Source organism: Diabrotica undecimpunctata, chromosome 7, assembly GCF_040954645.1.
Source record: "Diabrotica undecimpunctata isolate CICGRU chromosome 7, icDiaUnde3, whole genome shotgun sequence".
Taxonomy (NCBI): Eukaryota; Metazoa; Arthropoda; class Insecta; order Coleoptera; family Chrysomelidae; genus Diabrotica; species Diabrotica undecimpunctata.
In genome coordinates, this window is record NC_092809.1 from 141,934,144 (window position 1) to 141,959,381 (window position 25,238).

General features: G+C 32.6%; 1 protein-coding gene across 3 annotated transcripts; it reads right to left on the bottom strand.

The window, feature by feature from the left end:
- Window positions 1-1,823: 1,823 nt before the first annotated feature.
- Window positions 1,824-25,010, bottom strand: LOC140445947 (two pore channel protein 1-like). Of its 3 annotated transcripts, XM_072538396.1 has the most exons (14): window positions 24,896-25,010; window positions 24,221-24,328; window positions 23,846-23,949; window positions 19,970-20,260; window positions 16,307-16,620; window positions 15,581-15,680; window positions 13,748-13,928; window positions 13,427-13,645; window positions 11,545-11,664; window positions 11,117-11,285; window positions 10,882-11,052; window positions 10,197-10,498; window positions 6,215-6,321; window positions 1,824-5,444 (listed from the first exon to the last, which is right to left on the bottom strand). In XM_072538396.1, the coding sequence occupies exons 1-14, from the start codon at window positions 24,906-24,908 to the stop codon at window positions 5,274-5,276; spliced, it is 2,370 nt and encodes a 789-aa protein (XP_072394497.1). In that variant the 5' UTR covers window positions 24,909-25,010; the 3' UTR covers window positions 1,824-5,273. The 3 variants fall into 3 exon arrangements, with proteins under 3 accessions (XP_072394497.1, XP_072394499.1, XP_072394498.1); XM_072538398.1 differs by lacking the exons at window positions 24,221-24,328; window positions 24,896-25,010 and adding an exon at window positions 24,062-24,201; XM_072538397.1 differs by lacking the exons at window positions 24,221-24,328; window positions 24,896-25,010 and adding an exon at window positions 24,005-24,053.
- Between the last annotated feature and the right edge of the window lie 228 nt (window positions 25,011-25,238).

The following is a 25,238-nucleotide window of genomic DNA, read 5'->3' on the forward strand; positions in this document are numbered from 1 at the left end:
TTTTGTTCCTATTTTTTAGGAGCCACATTGTTAAATAACTATTAATAATAACTAAACTAAACACACTATAGATTCACTAAATGACTTAATAATGCACTAATTACTACTACCAATATACTAAGTACTAAATATATATATATATATATATATATATATATATATATATATATATATATATATATATATATATATATATATATATAACACGAGATTAAATAAACAAGTCAAACACTCTCTGCGATACGTACACTAGTCGTTTGTATGGTAACACGATTCACTGCGCATCGTCGAGTTATGAGTCATATTCCCAAACTTAAATTTGTTGCAGTATACATGACGTGGTTCGAAATATTTAATTTCAATTTCGTCTGCAGCAATTTCATTTGAATTTACCATATAGAGTAAAAATGAAAAGAATAACCAGGTTTTATTTTGGGCCGCGCAGTTGTCTAACCACATGGTAATTTTGAATGCGTCTCTGTTTGATTTGAAGAAGTTGTAGAACGTGCTTATAATTTTATCTTTACTCCTTCCAAATAAAGCCTCATGTCAGAGAGCGGCAAAAGGTCTGCATTTTTTTTGCCACTGGAACAAAGCTCTCATTGTATACCGTTTGGCGGTTGATGAATATTGCGGTTTTAAACATTTCTAATCTTGGCAGCATTATTACCTTTTCCAAATCTGCACATTATGTTATACTAGTTGTATCTATTAATATGTAATAATATTATCAGAATCATTCTGTCTCCGGTTTCCATACATAATGTAGCTTCGCCTATTTTTAAAATTTTTTAAAGTGTTTGTCCTTGTGTAGTGTAGTGTGATGTTTAATTTTATATTTATACCATTTTATTCTTGTTGGATGGGCTGTAATTGACGAAATGCCCCTGAAGATGCTCTAGGGAGCGAAAGTACTTGTGCAAGATTAAATTAATAAAACTGTGCTCGATATCTGCCTTTTATTTGATCAAAGTTTAATAATAATAGATTCGAATCGATGAGCGCGTCAATAATCATTTTTAATTTTGATCATTTCGGACATTGTACAGTTTGAGGGTAGAACTAGAAGTGGACAATAATTTCCGTACAATGCTAGGATTGTCCAATGTCGGGCTTTGCTCGTAACACATACATACACACACACACACATATATATATATATATATATATATATATATATATATATATATATATATATATATATATATATATATATATATATATATATATATATATATATAAAACAAATGGAAAAGGATAATGCGAGTGAATAATAAAAGTAAAAAGTAATGGCATGTCTCGCAAAACAGAAAACCAAAAATGGTATATCGATGGAAGGCAACCGTATATACGTATTTCTGACTATTGGTCGTCTTCAGTACGGTGCAGCCAAGTTAGAAAAGGAGCATATTAACTTGGGAAAGGATCACTACAGGAGCAATGCCACAAATTGGTTGCATTGCTCCTGTAGTGATCCTTTCCCAAGTTAATATGCTCCTTTTCTAACTTGGCTGCACCGTACTGAAGACGACCAATAGTCAGAAATACGTATATACGGTTGCCTTCCATCGATATACCATTTTTGGTTTTCTGTTTTGCGAGACATGCCATTACTTTTTACTTTTATAATATATATATATATATATATATATATATATATATATATATATATATATATATATATATATATATATATATATATATATATCTTTGTTTATATCCTTTTAGTTGCCGTTTCCATCCAGGTTACAGGTAGACTACTTACCTTTTAGGGTGTAATGCTTTGTGATGTTAAAAATTGTGATGTTAAAAATAAAACGAAAAAACTATAAAAGCTGTATTAACATGTTAAATAAAATATAAATTGATGTAAAAAATATAAACGTTAAATAAATATGGTTAATAAATTAGATTCTGTAACAATAGGTTAAGGCAATTCGTCAAATCATCATATGTTTTCACTATATGTATTGTTTTTAATTTTTACGAATTGCCATACCTTATTGTTACTTGTATATAGAGCTATTCTTATGGCATCATTCTTTGACATATTTCATAAAAAAACTCAAAATCAAACCGTATTGTGTGTAAAGTTTAAAGCAAATAGTAAATGACGGAAGACCAACATTAGGATAGTTAAAAACTGCAGATATTAAGGTATCTACGGCTGCAGTAAAATGCAGCTCTTTATGCCATTTTCCGAGGAAATATACTAGAGAAGATAAACATAAGGCGAATGTGGCCAAAAGACAGCGACTTTATATAGGGTTATAGGGTTTATGTCAAACTATCTACGGCAAAACCAGTACAAGAATTACAGCACCTTGTGCACATACTTCTAGTATTCGTCGATATTTAGATTACACATCTACATGAAACAGCAACTGTATATCCTATTCACTGAAAGTTCATGTCGCTATTTCCTGGTAAAGTCATCGATAAAACTAGTTTGCCTGAGATGACTACGTATCTACTGCGCATATCTTTAACGTTCATTCTTACTTGTAAAACTAAGAGAAAATAGCAAACAAAAAAATTGTATATTTTAATTACCTGTCACCTGTCATTGGTTTGTTCATACCTACTGAAGTTTTGTGTTTGTGTTGTTTTATGTGCATTTAAGATGTATGACAATGTCGTATCGGTAAACAAACCTTTATACATGGAAGCACATTGAAGATGTAAAAAATAGCTCTATATATAGTTACGTTCATACACAAAGAAGCCGTTTAAAATTATATTGTAATACTGAAAATATAGCCTGATATTCAATAAAATCTAGCTCGTCAGTTATAAGGTTTTCTTAAGACTAGGCTGCTATCATTACATATTATTCCAATTAAAATATCACAACATTTAGTACTTACTATAAAAATAAATCACTATGGGGTATTCAGCTACGTTTAAAAATATCTTTTTGGTGAACATTCAGACTGACTTAGATGCGCCTATAGGATTTGGCCAGTGTTGAAACAATGTAAAGCGCATAAAAAACATTTAATTAATAGTTGCTTATGGTAAATCTTTATAATAGACTAAAACAGTCTAAATGACAGGAAGCACTATTAAAACTCCAGTGAGAACTCCCTCCATTCTTTCGGACAAAGTTAATGAGGTGTCTTTGCAGTGAAAAAGGGATTTTAAAATAAATCTATATAAAAAATACGATGCTGTTCATTTATTGTAATTGTACTGTAATAAAACGCCACTGATAGGTCATAAAAACCTATGAAGTTTAATTCAAGGAGTTCGCAAGCCAACCCAATAACTAAAAGGTAAGTTAAAAGTAAGGAGCATGGGTCATTTTGATAAATAATTGAAAAAGTAAGGTAAAACAATACAGAAATTTTGGCAAATCATTCAAAAGTCATAGAAAACTTATTATTAGGAAGAAAAGAAGAAAATTTTCCTAAAATCAACACATAACCTGTAAAATTTGTAAATACTGTGATTAAACTTCAATAAAATATATTGTGACGATTTTTTCTTTTTGAAATGCCACTGACAGTTCATAAAAACCCATGAAGTTTGAACCAATGAGTGCGCAAACGACGCAAATACTGTAAAAGGTAATCTAAAGGTAATAACCATGGCTTATTTTGATATATTATTAAAAACGAAGTAAAATACAATACGGCAATTTTGCAATCATCCAGTGGCCATAGAAAACTTATTATTGGGAAGAGAATAAGAAAATTGTGCTGAAGGCAACACATGACTGATAAAACTTATAAATACTGTGATTAAACTTCAATAAAAATATATTGTGACGGATTCCTTCCTTTTGAATTATCCAACGGTCATAGAAGACTTTTTATCGCGAAAAGAAGAAGAAAATTGTTTCGAATTCAACACATAGTCTCTAAAATTTATAATCTTATTCTTACGGAGTAAATAAATGGAACAGTGTTCGGGTTTTGGACTGAATTTTGAATCAACAAACTCAGTTTCGCAACCCAAGCCAAAATTGTTCGCAAGCTTTTTTGTGCGCGTTATCCTACTTTGCATCTAAGGCTGGGTAATACACTACTAATGTGCCCGTGTTGGTCCTACACATTATAAAATCCTAACAAGGTTGAAATGATTCTCTAAAAAAGATCTAAAAAAAATTAGCTACTGTTTCAAAAGATACCATTAAGGTCGTAATTAAGAAGCTGCGAATCTTCCACTGTGGCAATACAGTATCTAAAGTTCATTCGTTTAGCAAATTCCCATCTGACAACAAACGCACGTGTTGATATTCGCCGTCTCATTCGTCAAGAGGCTATTCAATATAATTTATTGCCTTAAGAAAGACAGATTCTCATCTTACAGATCCAAACTTGCCAGCATGTTTAAATTCAAATTGTATCGTGTTGATTTTTAAGTTAATATATTGTGTTATATATATGTTATAGTTATTGTTAAGTTATTTTCTGGTCGTGTTATTTTTTAGAGTTTAGTTTAATTGTGATTTAATGATTAAATTTCAAGAAATTCTTACACTAATAGTTTCAAAAGTAAATATTTTTAAAAATCATAAGATACACATCAGTACGACCCTGTTTGGCTTTCACGTGCTTCTGTTGGCAATTGGGAATATGTAAAATTAATGTAGTTTACAAAGTTAGGCGATATAATACGGGGGTGATGTAAAAACTTCTGGGTCCGATTCATAGATGGCGCTACTACCAACGAAACTATTTTTCCAAATAATTTGGAACAATAATTATTGTATTCGTTTGTGTGAAACCCGATTTACCAAATAAGGAAAAAAATAATGGTGAATACGATCAACATCTTTTAGAATAGCTGTAGAGAAAAATATACAAGAAGGTAAGGTGTATACAACAAAATTTGCCTTTTTGCCACGATAATACACCCACACAAGAAGAAGTTTTGTTGATAGAAAATTGAATGATTTGAACTATAAATTGTTGTAATTCGTTAGATTGATATCCGTCTGAATTTAATACATCCCTAAAGCTGAAGAAAAATGTGGCTCGAAAAAGCAAATTAAACTAATGAACGACTTAAATGAGACAAAACTACTTTGCTAATAAAAATTAAATTTTTCACCAATAGACCCAGAATTTTCTCATTGCCCCCGTATATATGCTTTATAAATTCCAAATTAGCATTCAAAAAGGTCACGCACATAAAATTACAAGTACATGTATCAGAAAACAATAAAAATTAATAATCTTGTAAACCTTCGTACATTCTGTTTTCTAGATATTTGACCAGTTTCTTGTATCTTTTGAAATAGCATCAATCACTCTAAAAAATCACAATTAAGCGGAAATAAGCCTGGCGTTCATTTGCGCTTCTTCAATAATCAGATTGATGTCATCCCTTTCGGCCTGTTCCGCTTCTTCTAGCCATTGCTTTATTTCTATGTCGTACATGTGGTGTTGAAGGACCTCTCTGGTTCGTCTTCGTCTACCAATGTACGCTACAACGCCCTAAAAATAAAAAAAATTGTTAAATTTTTGAAAAGTTTGTAATTTGTGATACATTCAATGCTCTACAGTATTTGTTTTAATGTATTAGAGAAGCGAACTCAAGCAAAGAAGTGGTAATTTGTCGAAGTAAACCTTGAAATATATTATCCTTCTTTCTTTTATTCTCCACTTATATTCTTTATCGTTTCTTATGATTAGTATAATTGCTTATAAAAACTTCACTGTATATTCCTATTTTGTACTTGTGAAACCTTCGTTGCTTATATACGGTCCCTTTTTATTTCCTTAAGTAATTCTTCCTACGACGGATTCTGACAATTTAATATTTTTGAAGCTAAGCTTCTATACTGGCGTTGTTACTTTTTCTCTATAAGAAAATGCTGAAACGAGCGTAACAGAAGTAGTGCAACGAAATATAATAACGGTTCGTGGTTCGCAGTCACAATAAACCGTTGGAAGAGTCCATTTACGCAAAGAGATGAGTCCGTTATGGAACATGTAAAATTTTTCAATTTTATTAAAATCTACAAAAAATCTATAAAAATAATAAAATTCGGTTATTTTACTTTCCCGTGTAGATTTTGCACGTTTCCAGTATTCCTCGTCTATATCTGTTTATTTAATTCTACAATAACAATTGTAATGTCTTTTACTTCTGTTTTTTATTATTGTTATTTTTTACTATTATTTTCTTTTTTTTTTTCACTTTCGTCATTATGTTAAGTTTAATCTAGTAACATGAAAATGCACAATTATCAATAATTACTTACCCCCACAACAAAGTCCGTTTGAAGAGACTCTAGAAGTCTTACTTCTTGAACTTGTGATTGCAACGAATTCCAGTCGACAATCACTTCTTCGTGCAGCATAAGTTCCTCTAAAAACGCATAAATTGTTAAACTATTATCAATATATATATATATATATATATATATATATATATATATATATATATATATATATATATATATATATATATATATCAAATATAAAATAAAAAAGCTTAAATCGACTCCTTTTTAGAGATATGATTGATGGGCGAAGTCAGTGATTGATCATATAATCTCTATAATCTCATTCTATAATCCTTATAACCTTTACTATCACATTTGGATGTAATATCTACATGAAAGTTAGAAAATATTATACAAAAACTACGACTAGAAGATAACTAAACGATATATCAAATTTAAAACAAAAATAACGAGCCATACTTCTTCCAGGCGATACAATTGACCTTAACTTGAAAAGAGCCAATGTCTTAGGCAGTTGCTCTGATTCGACTTGAAAAATCGATTGGGTACTTATAAAAACGCCACAAGCAGTACAGAGAGAGCACATTTCACATTTGTTTGTTACTATTATTTAGAGCCCCAATACTAAAAAAGCAGTTATTCCACTTTTATAATGCCATCTATTAACTAGGAAGAGAATCTTTCAGCTGGTCTTTGTACTTACAAAATCGAGTCAACCAGTAAAAAGAATAGAAAAGTGTATCAAAAGGAGAAAAATGTTTGCAGAATAAGCCATCATCATCAGTGGAATCACAGCTCATTATGAGCCAAAGCCTTCTTCAGAACAATCCTCTATTCATCCCTGTATCTGGCAATTCTTCTCCATGTTCTAACTCCATTAGATTTTAAATCGTCCTATAGGTTCTCCTGATATTCTGATATTTCAAATGCAGAATAAATACATAAATGAGGAAAGAAGATCCAAAAGAGAAGGGTAGTGTAAGCTGCTTCCGGATCTCAAAAGGGATATCCGGGGACAGGGCTTCAAGATTGTGTGTATCGAATTCAAAGGGAAAAAGACACCCTACCCCTGTCTAAGGAGAAACTCTGTTTAATACAGGAGCTCTTTCCTCAGGTGGAGGATAGGCGTGAAAGGGTTACCGGTTTCGTAGATTTGTAACCCCTTACTGAGTTGGAACTCTGCGATGCAGTTGGACGGATAAAGATCCGAAAGGCACCTGACATATACGGAGTCATGCCGGAGACAGTAAGGCTGTAATACCCTCAGGTTTTCCTGAGATTGCTAAACAAACTCCTTGAACAACAGCAGTTTCCAACTCGGTTGAAAGACGCTAAGATTGTTCTTATCCCGAAAGGTGGAGGTGACGAGGAAGAGGTACGCTTTCGGCCAATTTGCCTTCTTAGTTCGGTAGCTAAATTGTACAAACAACTTGTGAAAGGCCGCCTTGAGCGATAGCTGTAAGAAAAGAATGCACTGAGCGACCGCCAATATGGTTTTAGTGCCAAAAAGGTCCAATATACATGCGGTCCTGCTTGAGGTCAAGAATGCCTTTATCACAGCATCATGGGACAAAAATATGTCCAAGCTGAGAGAATTTTGCGTTAGTATCTGGTCAACATGGTTGACAGATACTTTACTGACAGATCCATAAGGAAAAAAGATACCAGGATCAGGTTGTCGCAGGATATTCTGCAGGGTTCGAAATCTGCCTCGGCGGACTGTACTGCTTGTGGGGTGTCGGACGCTCCCGTCCACCTTTTCAACTGCCAGAGGTGGACAAATGAGCGGGGAGACTTTGAGAAGCGAATGGGTTTCAGGCTGAATGAAAGAAACAAGGTAAACATAATGATGAGAGGAGAGAGAGAATGGAGAGAAGTGCACTGTCTGATCTCTGGGGTAATGAAGAAGAAGGAGCAAGGGGACAAAGGAGGAAATTGAACCAGGGATTTGAAATCTTGTTTCTTTTTTCTCGAGATCCAAGAACTCGTAAGTATCAAAATTAGTTTATGGCCTCACGGAAATATTTTCGTTCTATTGTTTTCTTTTAGTAATAGGCAGTTCTTAAACTTTTTTCCTAATTTATGGTGATATATATAGATAGATATTTATTCCTGTTTCATCGACTTCGAGAAGGCATTCGACAGGGTCCGACATGAAAAACTAATAGAAATACTGAGAAACAAAGATATAGACAGACGAGACTTACGAATCATTATCAATCTGTATTGGAATCAAAAGGCCAATATAAAGATAGAAGAACAAAAGTCCGAAAATATGGATATAAAGAGAGGAGTAAGACAGGGCTGTGTTCTGTCACCATTAATATTTAACGTGTACAGTGAAGCCATATTCCAGGAAGCGATACCGGATCTGGGTGATAGAATCTCTGTAAACGGAAGAATAGTAAATAACATAAGATTCGCTGATGACACCGTTATAATGGCAGACACCCTGGAATCGCTACAAGAATTGGTAAATAGAATTAACGATTATTGCATTAGATACGGACTAAAAATAAATAAGAGAAAAACTAAATTTATGATCGTCTCAAAAACGCAACATGGAAATGAAAGATTAATGATAGAGCAAACCCAAATAGAAAAAGTAGAGACATATAAATATCTGGGAACCTGGGTTGATGACAAAAATGACCAAAGCAGAGAAATCAAAGTCCGAATTGAAACTGCAAGGCAAGCATTTGTGAAAATGAAGACAATGCTTACCAACAGAGACCTTCAGTTGCATCTCAGATTGAGGGCTCTAAGATGTTACATATTTTCTATCTTACTATACGGAATGGAAGCTTGGACATTGAAGAAACAACACATAAGGAAAATAGAAGCGTTCGAAATGTGGTGTTACAGAAGAATATTAAAAATTCAGTGGGTTCAATAGATTACCAATGCTGAGGTACTACGACGTCTAAATAAGGAGTTAGAAATTATGAACAGCATAAAAAGAAGAAAACTAGAATATTTGGGTCACATACCCAGAGGAGAAAAATATGAGCTGCTGAGAATTATTATGCAAGGAAGGATCCAAGGAAGAAGAAGCATAGGAAGAAGACGCATCTCCTGGCTGAGGAACCTTAGAGAATGGTTTAACTGTAGTTCACTACAACTTTTCAGAGCAGCAGCCAACAAAGTGACCATAGACGTTATGATATCCAACCTCCGATAGGAGATGGAACTTTAAGAAGAAGAAGGTATGGTTTGTAAGTTTTCCTTAATATAATATAGTTATTCTTTTTTTAGGGAGACGGTTAATATGTGGATTTTAGTTTTTTATTGAGTAGTAAGATCACTACTCTGGAACAGTGGTTAAGGTTTTAGCCGGAACACCGTTAATCCGGCACTATCCTGGGGTCTTCTGGCCTAGTTTCATACTCGGCCGGAAGATGACAGGGTGTCTTGCTCCATGACATTAGATGTTTAAAAAAGATTTCCCCCACTACTGTCTGCCAGAATTCAAAGAATACCTTATTAGGTTCTTAATGGAGCCTGGCAATACGGCAATTAAAAAAAGGGTAGTCTCGGTCTTCATCTGGCTCATTGTCCCATCGGCCCTCTTCGGTCGGACGTTACGTCTACGTCAGATTCCTCGAAACTTCTAGATAACTTAAAGTTGTAACGCCTGCGCCACAAACCTTGCTCTTTTATTTCTTTATATATTTTACGTTCGAAACGTTTAAGCAGTTCTGGGCCCTTCTGTGTGACCACGTTTCTGCTTCATATGTTAGCACTAGTCTTATTAGTATTTTATAGGCGGTTACTAGAAAAGTGGGAACTTGAATTAACATAAAAATAAATGCCTATCGTTTAAATGGAAAGACAGTGAGCTTATTATATGTCGGCAACAGCGCTAAGTTATGTTATTTGTGACAGGAACCGATGCAACAACATATTTTGCAGCGTTTTAACATGTACGTGCTGTATGTTCATTTGTTAGACTTTCAACCATGTATATATCTAATATTAATTTATTTAGGATACTCACCATCTTTCTTTGAAGTCTGTTGTTTATACTGGATTCGAAATCTGAACGCTTCCAAAACAGAAGCTACAACTATCGTCAACACAACCATCGTAAACAAATAAAACATCATGAAATACAATCGGGAAAACTTGTTTTTCGATTGAAAAGCGTAGGCGTCCATGACAATGAACCAGTTGTTTACAACTGTCAGTTCGAATAAGGTGACACCGGAAGTCAGAAGGTTGGAGAAGTTGTTCAGGTAGTAGTAGCCGATACCGCTAGATGTCCCGTTTGATTTGTAAAAGTCTTCTACTGTACTGTTCCTAAAAAGACAATTACAGTTTATTTCAGCGTTGTTAAATATGTAAAATATGAAATATATGTGAAAAATGTAAAAAAATGGAAAAAAAATTTAAGAAATTAAAAAAAAAATAAAGAAAAATAGGAAAAATATGGAAAATATAAAAAAAAAACGTAAAAAATATAAGCAATATTAAAAAAATGTACGTAAAATATGAATAAAATGAAAAATATATGGGAAATAGCAAAAATATGGAAAATGAGAAATAGGAAATATATGAAAAATAAAAAACATACTATGTGTTTGGATTTCTTAAAGTAATTCCTGCCATACATCAGTACAAGATGCTACTATAAAACTAATGCTTTTATCAAATGAAGAGTAAAAGAACTAGAGTATACTTACTCGCAACAGTTCTTCAAATTATAAGACGAGAACAGCTCCATTCCTATTATAGCGAAGAAGTAATACATGACCATCATAACTATCCCAGTAGACCACATCAACGGACTCAGAAGTACCAACGTGCCGAAAATATCCCGATACCTCTTTTTCAACTTGAACAATCGCAATAACCTGAAATAACCAAACATCACGATAATAATTCTTGAAAGGTGTATCAATTTATCGAATTACTCACCTCAAAGGTCTTAATATGACTACTGCCGTAAGGCTTGGTAACATGGATAATAAAAACGCCCCAATTAAAGCAAAAAGTGTTACTGATAAGTCGAATATATTCCATCCGGATGATATGTATTCCGCCCATCCTAGTCCGATTATTCTCAATAGAGCTTCCATTAAAAACACTGCAAATTAATAAAAACTATGTCAATCACAAAAAGTGTTATTAACACGACTTACAAATGAAAATCCACAAATAATGCTCACGTATAATTAAACCTTTGTATTAGCAACGCTTCCATAATTAACATTGATTCCACATTATACATTCGGATCAATATTAAGATCATCCGAATAATATTTATGTTTGATTTTCAAAAAGAGATCCTTATGATTTTCCCAACAGAAATACTTAACACATTTTTTCTATTTCAAATTACTTACATATTAAAAAGAAATAGGTATCCCACGAGGCACAAAATAGCTTGGCACCTTCTTCCAGAGAATCGGAGTTCTGCATAACTCTTACGAACATTGCCACTCCGTTTGCTATTATTAAAACATCTGTAAATAAAAAAAAACCTTTTTTATTACTGATAATTTTTTTGAAGTTATACTTCTATACGCGCGCTCCACGTTGGAAATTTGTGTGGGAGTGAATCTGTGAAATCATTACATATGTAAGATAATGAGTAAGAGAGACAGAAGATATATTTTCTCTCTCTTCCTCTCTCGAATATAAAAAGGTTCCTTTTTTATATATAATTTAATATTATATATTATATAAAGATATATATACATATAATATTATATATATATATATATAAAATAAAATATTTATTAATATTATTATTTATGTGATATGTTTTGTATTATTTATTAAATGTTCATAATTATATTAGTCTTTTGTATTTCAAAATAATAATCTCAATAAATCACTGTATGATCCAGAACTGTCACTTTTGAAATATCTTTGTGTCATGTCCTCGGTAGTATAGTAGTTAGTATCCCCGCCTGTCACGCGGGAGGCCGGGGTTCGATTCCCAGTCGGGGAGGACTTTTTTATTAATATTATTACATTATTGTCATTTTTAAATACTTATGAATATTGCAGTTTAATTTGTATTGTATTATTATATTAATAACAAAATAAACAATAAATTTTACTGCAGAGTATGTGTAAAAAAATTTTTGCATTCAACTCCTTTCATACATATATGAAAATAAAAATATATATTTTCATCAAAATATTGATTCAATCCTTCATTGTTAGTAAGTTGTTATTAATTCTGTTTCTCTTTCTGCTATGTCTTACCTATAGAATTACATATGTACTGATTGTGCAGATTGACTCCCAAATAAATTTGTAACGGCGAATGCGTGTATAGAAGTGTAACTTCCACCGGCAGTCCCACTAGACTGCCACACCCGTTTTTTTTTACTAATATATGGCGCCCATCGCCCAATAAATAGAAATAATGAATATATACATAAAGGTAGTCAGTGCCACGCGATACAGTGTCTTATAAAATATAAACGAAAATCAAATATACTATTTTGGAAAGACAAATGGAAATACACGGAGTTGTACAACCAAACAAAAGTACCAAATATGTATGTAAACAGTTTCGCTTCATACACGACTACGAATATGGTTCTTCTCAGCGCCTTCTTTTGCGAAAAAAATCGTGTATATGTATAAAATTGTATGGGACTGAGTGAATGAACTTTATGTATGGTAGAGGTAGTTCTATTAGTTTGAACTTTTTAATCTGTCCTATGTGCCAAATTTAATTGAAAGCCTTTTTGACGTCTGGAATGGTGACTAGTACGAGATTATTACAGTTGTAATGGGTTGTGTAATGTGCGAAACGATTTCAGTTAACACAGAAACGATTTCAGTTAGTGTAGGGATCATATTGTGAGTGTCTAGGAAATCTATCTGAGAGAGAACTACTCAATTTGATCAAGGTACGCAAAATTGGATACCCTGTGCCATATTCTGAGAAGAAAAAAATACGCAATCCCTCAACTAATCATCCAGAGAAAGATTGAAGGCAAGAGAGGAGTAGGTCGCAAACAAATGTCGTGGCTACGGAACATAAAGAACTAGACACGCATAAATAACACTGGCGATCTTTTGCATGCCGCAAAAGACAGACATCTGGCCTTAAGATAATTCGCCAGCGCACTATAGGTGCACGGTACTATAAGAAGAAAAAGGAAATCTATTAGCCTGTTTGGTGTAAAATCTCGTAGGCCTAGAGTGTTTAGTAGAAAGAAAGGTCTGTATGATTCAAGATTACAATAAAAATTGTGTACTTACAAACAATATGTTCGAAGAACGGCCACGTCACTAACGTTTTCGCCGCCCGGCAAAATACCCTGAGCGGTGGCCACGCCGCCGAAAACCAGGGATCCAAAGGCGTCTTGTTCCTCCATCTCAACGTCAAGGAATCGTATACGTTAAGAAACTCTTCTTGCGTAAGCTGTCCCGAGTTTGATTTATTCAATTGACGAAACATCAAAACGACATCTCTCAATCCTGTAAAGAAATATAAAATCGCAAAAAAAACATCAAACATTTTGAAAATTAAATAAATTAAAACGGATTGAAAGGATTTTATTGGATATTGTTGTAACTTACGTGTTTTTGGTGCATAATATCGCATCAGTCCGTGAAATTGCTTAAATCTGATATGATTCGGTGATTGCTTGCTGACAAGAAGTCGAAAGGCGAGTTTGCAAGCTTGTCTTTTATGTAAAAGGAGCTTTCTGAATTTATCCTTTTCAATTCCCGTGAATGTTTCGTATACAACGGCAAGCATCTGCAAATAAAAGTATCAAATAGTTACATGGACACTGAAACATTCATAGTACTCAACAAAATAATGTAGCGCAAATATAGATTAAGAATTGACGTGTCTCGACTATTTGAGTTCTTTGTCACGGACATAGTTTACAACAATTATTACATTCAATATAAATTTACAGGGTAAATGCAAACAGTTAGTATATTATCTATGCAAATAACAAAGAATAAATAGTCAGGTGATTATAAAGTTCAAAGATTACAACTCCTTAGAGGTGTCGTACGGATGGATATGTAAAGTGCTCATTTTAAAGCGTGTTAAATATAAATATAAACCTCTATACCTACGTAAAGGTAACTTGTAATACACATGTTCAAAATTTGGTTCATTATAGGCTTAGTATTGGCATAATTTATACTTAACAACCTATAACAACTGTACCATTTCTTCTCTCTTGTTTTAGTGGTTAAACCATGACTTGATGATGGACTGTAATTGTAGAACCCAAAACCGGCTGTCCACATTATAATAAAATACACTGTAGCAGAAGTATTTTTCTTTTTATCTTGTAAAAATTGACTGACATTTGCAAACAATTCATCATACTGCTATTGCATTACTTTCTATTGGAAATTGTATTACCTGGTTTAGTATGAATATGACCAGATTGCCCGTTGCACACCCATTTCATCTGATGACCGTCTGGAATGTATCAAGAATATTACTTCTTTCGAGATACCACATCATGCGTCTATTGACCATTTTTCCAGCAGAGTATAAATTATACTGAGGGGCGCGAAATAACGTTTTTGCACCTGGAAGGAACAGAATGTTTCCATCGGCGATACGATTGGAAAGTGGGCATTCATCAAGTGGTGTATTTGCGAATCGTTTGTGGCTTCATGTGTGACTACAGCGCCATCTATCCTTCGCATTTAGTCATATTACTGGACGTCTTTTATTACATAATCGTATATGGAGTTAATTAAATATAAATAATGAATATAAAAATAGTTAAACAAAAGTTTCTATTACTTATTAAGTTATTAGTATTCGAAAATATTTGGTTTATTCATGATTATTAGACAAAAATTAAAAAACATAAGTAACAAAAACTTCATATAATTCCATCTTTATGAATGAGTTGCGTCAAATAACGAAAAAAAAAACTTAAAGTTCTGTGTCAAAATATGAAAAACGAAATATTTTTGCGAAATAAGGAAATGTACCGTTCATTTGTCAGTTGTAATTCAATATGACAGTCTTAGGTTGCTTGTAACTTTAATGACCAAAGCGATTCAGATTTTGCGTTTTTGTATTATTGTTCTATGTCGCCAGTGTCACAACTACATCTATTTGTGTTTTATTTATCATCCAGGAGTTGTCGAAGAATATTTTTCTTCTCTACTTTTTACATTGGTCCTTTGAGCAGGATCTGACCGGCGACCTATAGATAAAAAGAAATACTGGGCGTTGTGCATGTGTATGCTCCTTGAGTCGGTCTGTGTTACGTTGTCGCCACATCTAATTAACTGTGTAAATTTATTGCCAAGCAATGGGATAAATATTTAATTTTCACCCGAAGATAAAATATTAAGAAGGAAAGTTTCACATACTTTCTAGATGTACTATAATTTGAGTTAAATGGTTATTGAAAATGTACTCACCAAATTCATCAATACATATAGTACAGTTGAAATATAAGAAATAAAAAATGCAGCAGTCCATTTTGAAATTGCATATGAAGGCATCATCACATCTGGGAAACTGTAAGAAAAAATAATAATGACGAAAGCATAATCAGACGGTTGCGTCGACCTATTAATTAATTAATAATTAATCTCCCTCTCAATTACTCATTCCCTAACTCGACCACTTACTTAGCCAGTCACTCACTCACCCATTTATTTATTTATTCTCTTACTCATATCCTCACTTATTCACTCACTTAGTCAGTCACGAACTCACTGATACATTCATTCACTCCCTCATTTACTTACTTAATCAGTCATTCGCACCGTCATTCATTCGCTCTCTTACTTAGTCAGTTATCCATTATCAACTTAATAACTCACTTATTCATTCAGTCAGTCATTCACTCAGTGAATCATTTAATCACTCACTCATTCTCACTCTCTTTCTCATCCACTCACTCCCTCAGTCATTTTTCCACTCGGCTATTCCCACGCCTCTCTAGCCGTCATACATCCATATTTGGACAAAAATCTCATTCAGTACTCATTCCAGACCGTACCTTAACAATAACATATTAATACCGAATAAGTAAAGTACAGGATATGTTTATAAATACATATTTTAAAAGCCAAGAAATGTACATTTTATTAAAAAGCTGGATTTTGTTGTTAATTCAACCAAAACGAACATGTACTTACTTGGCTGTAGTCAGCAGCACGAACATACTGACAAAACTGTCACCTAGCGTCCTAAAATAAAGATTGGTTTCGTGCCCGCTGAAGAGAAAGTAACCAAGAAGAGCGTAGGAACATACGAAGAACATCAACAGTCCCAACATGTCGAGAATCGGAGGCAGAGACTGTAATATCTGTCTGATGTATCGGCGGACGCCTCCGCAGGCTCTCGTGTCAACCAAGAAGATCGGTCTTAAAGCTCTGGTTACGCGGAAGTGCGACGATTGACGAACTAGTACGGCTATTGCTTCGAGGACCATTATAGACAGAGTGACACACTGGAAACAAAACGATACTATGTCATCATGTATTTGATATTTTCTCATTTAAAATAATATAGCCGATTGTTAAAGATATCGTTAAGAGTATTTATGGAATCAGCAAACGTCATTTATAGTGAAGCGCTATTTTCATTGCTAATTACCAGACTGCTCCCAAACGATTGGAAGTTCGGCATTCATTCAGTGGCATATCTGCTAAGTGTTAATCTGCTATTCAGACTCGATCCTTTTAAAATATACACGATGAAAATTCACCATAAATAAGGTGATGCTTGCTATAACAAGTGTATTGTAAAAGAAAAAATAACGTTCTATACTTTTATATTCATTTATCTTACAAAGGAATGGTCTTCCTTTGTAGGAAGACAGTAAGCTTGGATACAGATTAGGATTATATACGTTCATTATACTGTACTGTTTTCTAGAGTCCAGTAAATGATGAATTTCAAAGTACAGATCCATCGGAAAACTCGTAATTAGGGCAGGCCTTGGATTAGCTTTCTTTTTTTTGACAGTTAGTCACTCGCAAACAAGATATTCCAAATATAACCTAACCTTGTTTGGCATACTAACATACCCTTATTTACAAATTTCTTTCTTGCTTTTATTAAAATCCAAATTTATAGAAAATCAGATCATAGAAAACACGTTTAAGTCATACAAACCGATCTGCTAATGATCACATAAACAAGGTGAGCCAAGTGTTAGAAAAGAGCTACGAATAAAAAGTCGATATAAACAGTATATTTATTGATTTCAAAAAAGCGTTTGAGACTATGAACAGGTTAATGAAAGCCTGATCATTATGGGTATACTCAGGTTGGTACAGCTTACTTTCACTGGCATCAAAGCAGTTGTAGAGATACAAAATATAAACACTGACAACTTTAAGATCCAGAACGATATAAGACAAGGAGACGCTCTCTCAGCGCTATTGTTTAACCTCTTGCTGTATGAAGCAATATCCAAAGTTAACATCCGCGTAATGAGACAGCAAAAAAACAGAATAAGCAACGGAGGCAGGGCATATTAGGCAATTAAAGAAACTGAGAACTTCTAAAATCTAGGGTAGAATTCAAAGATATAATCGTACAAAACACTAATAAGACACATTGTGACCTATGGTTGTGAAACATGGACCCTGCTGAAAAAAGACGAAAATGACATAAAAAGTTTTGAAAGGAAAGCCCCAGGAAGTGTTTTGGATCTGTTCGGGACCTACAAAATCCGCAGGAACTTTGAGCTCGACGAGTTACTTAAATACGAAGATATAATAAGGTTTGTTTAATCTCACAGAATTCGTAGGCTTGGCCAGTTGCTCCGAGTGTCGAGAATGGTCTAAGGATTATGGGAGTTCGGAATTGGCAAAGAGAAGGTAAGGAAATGGAATACAAAATTGTTGAACAGGTCACAGAGGGTTGTAGCCCTAGAGGAATAAGATAAGTGAGTTTGGAGATGATAACGTCATAAGATCTTATAAACCAAATCTATTTAACAGAAAGACGTTTCGAGATTTAATGTCAATGCAGGGCTCCTGCCATCCCCTTATATGTATTTCGACCTTAACGTCGAAGTACGTATAAGCGGATGGCAGGTGCCCTGCATTGAAATTAAATCTCAAACATCTTTTTGCTTTATTTATTTACTCGTTTTCGTGAGTACTAAAAACTAATTATCGAAGGATATTTGCCCTGATGAATCGACAAGTTGTGGAATGCAAATTGTAGATTCCCCTTATCGGCTAATTCATTAATCTGTTTGATTTGTATATTGTAGAAATCGCAGTAGACAAATGTCTGAATTTTTGTTTCGCCAAGAAAGCAATCTTCGGATTTCTACTATTTAAATTTATTAACTTGTATCTGAATATATATACACAAAATTTCTACATTTATTCGATATAAAATAAAAAAGAAAACACTCAGATAATGATATGTAACGAATTGTTGAAACAGGATTTGTAAGGTTGGTTGTCCACATTTGGTAGCGAAGGGTTTAAAAAGGATGTAGCATAAAATATTTAGTGTAATTATAAACATAAGTATGTAAATATTGATATTAGTCGGTTAATGTACACCTGTGTATATATGTATCAACATAAAAAGCTACAATAGATTTGGAAAACGTATAGTTAGTTCTGAATTAATTCTGAAACTACAGACATGTATACTTCTGAGAAGGGTTTTAAAAATTGGCATATTTTCAAGATTAAATTTTTTATATGATTAATCCAAAAATTTTAATTAACAAATACCTAAATACTTAAAAATTAAAATCTTAGATACATAGGAAATTGATTTAAGAGAGATTAAATTATATTAAGATGATCGATCAAAGTTTTCATAAATCATCAATCATGCTTTAAATTATTTGACAATTCTTTAAGGAAACTTTTCGCGTTTTTTCTTTTATACCGAATAAGTGTAGACATTTTGTGTGTATATATATATATATATATATATATATATATTCAGATGAAGTTGCTATTGCATATAGATATATTTAATTCATGAGATATTATTCTTCAAACACACTCTATCGTATTATTTAAAAATTGTATAAATCACATGCGGTTTCTTCCAATTCTCATAAAAAGAGGAGTTTTCTTTGTCTTTCGAAGCAAAAACAAAGTGGCGCCCTTTTTGGCAAATTATTTATGATTTTCTTTGTATTGTTTATCCCATATTTCTGAATTAGCTCTAGTAGCTACCATCTCCTAATTTTTCTTCTTTTTAATTTTTCTTTTGTTTATGTACTAGTAAGAAAGATCCAAAGAACCACGCCCACATCTCTTTCGATTCTGAGCAACGCGGCCTCGTTCATTTTGTGTACTTCAAACACTGTTCATCGTTTGTTATGTTACACCGTTCGTAGCTAAGCATAAAATTTCGGAGTTTTACAATGTGCTACATTAAAGAAGCTCAAACCATAATATAAATCATAATGACGGTTTGGACATCACGAGAGATTAGGTTGAACAAATATTGACATCAATCAAAAGTGGAAAAGCCCCTGGCTCAGATGATATTCAAGTTGAAGTGTTGAACGTACTTGCCAAAGAGATAATCCTCTCTATATACTAGTGGATCTATTAGCATTTATAGATTTATCTATTACTAATAGTATTTACAGATTTATCACTTCTATTACTTTGCTAAAAAAACCAAAAAATAAATGTAATGAACCTAAAATTATTAGTTTATTGAGCAACCTGTTGCTAAATGCAATGCTAAAAACTGGAAAAGAAATGGTTTAGAAACACGAGATATAAATAATTTCGTGCCCTTTTTAAATTACGATTTTTTCGATGGCGCTATATAATTAAATACAGAATAAATCAACTTACCTTAACCATAGTTCTTTTGTGCTTCAGTATGGTTCTCCACCCAATCCACCTCAATTTCAACATCAATTCTACTCCGATCACACCGAGAGCTACCAGTTCCAAGGTGCTATGAATCGCAACCGGAAACTCGAACGTGTCTAAAGATGGCTGTTCGACCATCGCCAGCATTAAAAGTACCAACGAGAAGAAGAGATCAAATCCATAGTACCAGGAATTGTGTACAAGAAGGTAGGCAGGCAGCGCTCCCGGGTGACGCGGATGTGAATCAAACTTTTCATTGTTTGCTCCTTCCTGAAAATAAAGTCAAATTCAAATCGAGTGTCGAAGAATTCGTATACTACATAAACCATTGACAAAGAATTTTAAAATTATTTGAAATTTTTTTGTCTCAAATGTTGCACTAACTTTAATAAACCAGTAATGTGGTTTTTAGGTAGATGCACTTAGGCTCTTTACATGGATTAAACAATCAGTACTGAACCAAGTATCTATCGGAAGCGATTATAGGATGGTGAGAGCTTCAGTGGGTATAACTATAAACGTCAAGAAGGAAAGATCGCGAATGATAAAAAACGAACAAGGAAAACAAGGTAAGATCTAGAAAACTCACGAAAGTTCGAAAAAACTGCTGAAGCACTAGAAAATACAAAGACAACAAACGAACACTACTCAAAGCGAGACAAGGAGAATAAAACCCGCTCTCATACCAAAGCATTACTAGAACAACGAAGAGAGTTGAATCCCAACAACCTAGCACATCAAGAAATAAGTTTTATAAACAAAAAGATCTCCATAAGAATCCGGAATGACATTAGACACTACAATAAATGGCATGAACAACAAACAATCGAAAAAAATCAAAGCATGAAAGTTGTTAGAAGAGAGAAGAAAAGTTAAGACTAATCAAAACACAATGAACTAGGCAACCATTGATAAACGAGTTGGAATAACAGCTAGAAAGCTGCTTGGAATTAAGCTTAAAAATAGCTACTTGAAATTTTAGAGTCTTGCATTTAAAAAAATTACTCAGTAAGATAAATTCTTCATTTTTTGATCATTTGCTAATTAACGGAGGGAATTTTTTAAATTATCACCATGCATTCACCCTATTTGGTATATTACTTGTTATCAGATTTCATTTCATTCCTTACTTACTTTCACATGCTACGCCCCTGTGTGTCATATAATTCTTAACGACTTTTATGTAATTTTTTTTTAAATACCAGTAAATTTACAGACAGATAGCAGAATAGCTAAAAAATATGTTCAATTACAAATTTTTTTGTTGCAACACTAAAAACTATTGACCTTGAAACAATAACAACTAATAACATTCATACATTTGCATCAAACCATACTTATATGTTTTGTCACAGTTAACATACTCTATATAAATATTTACATACCTGAAATTGTAAAATGAATAAACATGAAATATATTTTTAGAACTAGGACAATTTTTTGTTAATCTTTAGTGATAAACTAATATCTTTTCGTCTAACAAAACCAATTACAACATTTGTTCCAAAGTTTATTGCTTAAAAAGATTTCCTTCAAGAGGGCTTATGCCTTTCAACTTCGCAATATTGTGGTTGCTTATACATTTCTTATCATTTTTCTGGTCTGCACTCATTTCTTCAATTGTCTTTCTTCTTTTTTTAAATTTCGTTTATTCCATCTATACATTTATTCTTTGGCCTATCTTTTTTCTATTCCTCCTAATATTTTCTCCTATTATCCTATCAGTCAAATTGTTTTGGTTTTTCCTTACTAGATATTTGTACCAGTCCAACTGTTTCTTCCCAATTTTTTTCTAGTAAAGGTTTTTGATGTATTTTGTCTAATTTCTTTATTTCTACATTTATCCATTTTAGTCTTCCAAAGATCCTTCTAAGATATATATTTTTATAGCTGTTATTTTTGTTTTGTGTTTTTCTGTAATATTCTGGCTTCACTTGTTTACAATTCATTTCAACAATAATCTCTTTACAATGTCCATTCAAGTAGTTACACATAAGACTGTCAAAAATCTTATTGCTGGTCAACATTATCGACACTAAAATAATGTTTTACAACATTTCTTGAACCTGATTTAAAAACAGCTGCAATAAAACTTTCTCTCCAGATGTCTGGAAATGCCTCAGAAGTGAGGAATGAATTAAAAAATTTATACAATGGCTGAGATAGTGAATATCTACATGTTTTTAAGGGAATATTTGTGAGTCCATTAGGTGCAATCATTATCCTATCAGATAGAGCCACCAGCCTTTCAAAAATATCAGCTAAACTTATGACAGATCAGGGCAGTTAATGTTAATTAGACTGAAAGATTTTTCAGGGGGTTTTGTGTTCACAACTGGATAGACAGTACAAAAGTGAGTATCAAATCAATAAACAATTTGTTGACCATCAGTAGCAATTTAAAACCATTTCTTTGGAATATTATTCCATGTGCTTTTCTTGTTAATGAATTTCCAAAAAAAATTTGATCCTCATTTATAGTAGCAATATAATTTCTGTAGTACTCTTGATTTATTCTTTTACATTGAGTTCTCAGAACAGTGAATGCATAATAATCACTTTCACTATGAGACAGTTAATATTTTTTAAGCTTATTTTTTTCTGTGGCACAAAACATTGAATCCCAAAATTTAAAATATAGAATTCAGAAACAATAATGTTAATTGTAAAATAGACATAATCTGTATTGTAAAAAATATCCCAATTTCTAGAAAATACATAATTGTTCCTATTGGTACCCTGCTAGTTCCCATTTTTAAAATCAAAGTTCTCCAAAGTGATTCTAACATTATCTGAGTCACAAAAAGTGGATCTGGAACATTTCAGTTGATTTTAGTAAAACATTCAGTTATAATTGGTAAACAGAAGATCCAGGAACACATTTCTGCTATTTGGCATATCAATCATTTGAACACAAAACATGTTCAAAGGATTTGACAAACAAGCTACCTGGACACCATTATTAGCATTTGACCACAGCATCAGCACCCTTGATGGATTAAAGTCATCCACTAAGTGAATCTTAGTGCTGCAATATGACTAACAATTTTTTTACACTACCAGTCAATGATCACTGTAAAGATCATCAGAAAATGTTGGTATATTACACTCGCATCACTAGATTTGATCCTAAACATTTACATAGAGCTCACTGATCTTAACGTGGCTGATAATAAGATCTTCCATCAAGTTATGCATTCACTAGAATGCTTGTTCATTTCATGCTGAAAAGATTACCCCATGACTCCTTTACAATCAGAGAGCTATAACAAAAAAAGTTGTTCAAAGTAAGCTTTGATCTTCTTGATGATTGAAGCCAGTAACTGACTTCTTACCAATATCAGCACACCACCTCCTCTGTTTTTGTTGCAAGTTGCAGATTTTATCAGCATGGAATATATTGTAATTGTTACAGCTAAGTTCCTCAGAAAAGATGTCCTTGTTCATTTAGCTCTCTAATATCATATCTTGAACAATTTAACATTAAGTTCAACTCTAAAATCTTGATACAGTCTCCTGTTGGTTTAATGGGATATCAGCTGGTTTTTCTTTGTGTTGTGAGAAGTGATACTTGCTTGGTTGCTCTTTATTAATAATTTAGGTCATGTATTAATCTAATGAGTGGTATAGCTATCATTTTCTTTAACATTCTTAGCTTGATTTTTTGCATTTCAAAACTATTTCTTTCTATGACATTTTTACCAAAAATAAAAGTTTCTCCTCTTGAGCATCCCTAATAGCACACTCTATGAAAGATCTACACTTAAGTGCTTCTAGTTTACCTAAGAATAATATACTTATTTTATTATACATACATTCTCAATCATATAATACTGTTTGTTCTTACATATTTACCTCTAGAAATATAGCTGCTTCGTGGAAATTCATCTCCCATTGATCCATATCTCCGATATCGTCTCTACTGAGACTTGATCTACTTCCCATCTCATCAATCGGGTCTAAAACAGAGCAAAATTAGCAATTAGAAAGCTTGTAAATTTGGAGAAAAATTACGTAGAAACATTGTTTCCAACACTTGCACTATCAGAGATAAAAACCAAGACTACTCACCAGATTCATCTCAAATTTTATTTAACTAGAGATGACATATGATAGGATTATCAACAATAAGACATATCTCTGGTAATATGCAAATATTGAGGTTAATATTTAGTAAACAAATGATTTACATTAGTCACTGATAAGGCTTATCACTAGCGTACTACTTACTTGATGTATTCGAGCCATACGACACATTGTGTATATCTTCTGTAAATCTTTTATAACCGTCGTCATCAGGAGAACCTCTACTCGTGGAAGCCATTAAGACATTCACAGCTGTCAAATACGCCTTTAATTAGATCATACCTATTTACACTTCGATTCGCAGGTTGCATATATTTGAATTATCGCGAAAACAAATTTATATTTATATAAAGACTTATTAAACTTTCATATTAATTTGCAAGAGTAAATTAAAATAACTGATAGGGTAATATTTTAACAAAATATTTTATTGAAATATTTAAAATTACAGAAAGTACTCATACATATGGAATTGTTTATCCATGTAGTAAATTTTAACGCAGTGGGCTTTTTAAAGGCTTTTAATTTTACATAATGTATATGATTGATAAAAATAAACTTATTGTTGTTGAATAATGTTTTATTTAAAATTTAATAACCAAATTCATTAAAAATTAGATGCTAATTTATGCGATACCTACGCAAGAATACACAATTGTATTAATTATTAAAAAAAGAATTTCAAGAAGACATAATGATAATACAAGCAAAAAATTTAATTATTAAAAAACAAAAAAAATCGCAGAAAAATATAAGATCAAATGAAAATTATTATTAGAATGATGTGAAAGAATCAGATACTTAGCAAAAAACACTTACCAACTAAGTACATTTATAAAAACATTCGTTTGAGCGGTATTTTTCATTAAGGAATTTTTCATTAAAAAGAACAAGTGGGAGTAAGATAACCAAGTACTAATTACGTATAATTGGTTTTTAAGCACTACTGTGTTTAAACATAAGCGTAATTCATTTATATGTGATTCAAGTTAAAGATTCCCTTAAGGTTAAATATTCCTTATCTTTTAACTTGTTTTTCATATTAGGTATATGCATACATTTTTGTTATTTTCAAAACAAAACATTAAACTACGTTACGCCAGCAGAAAATTCTTCTTGATAAGATCCAAATAATAGATACTGTCTCTGTATAGATAGATAT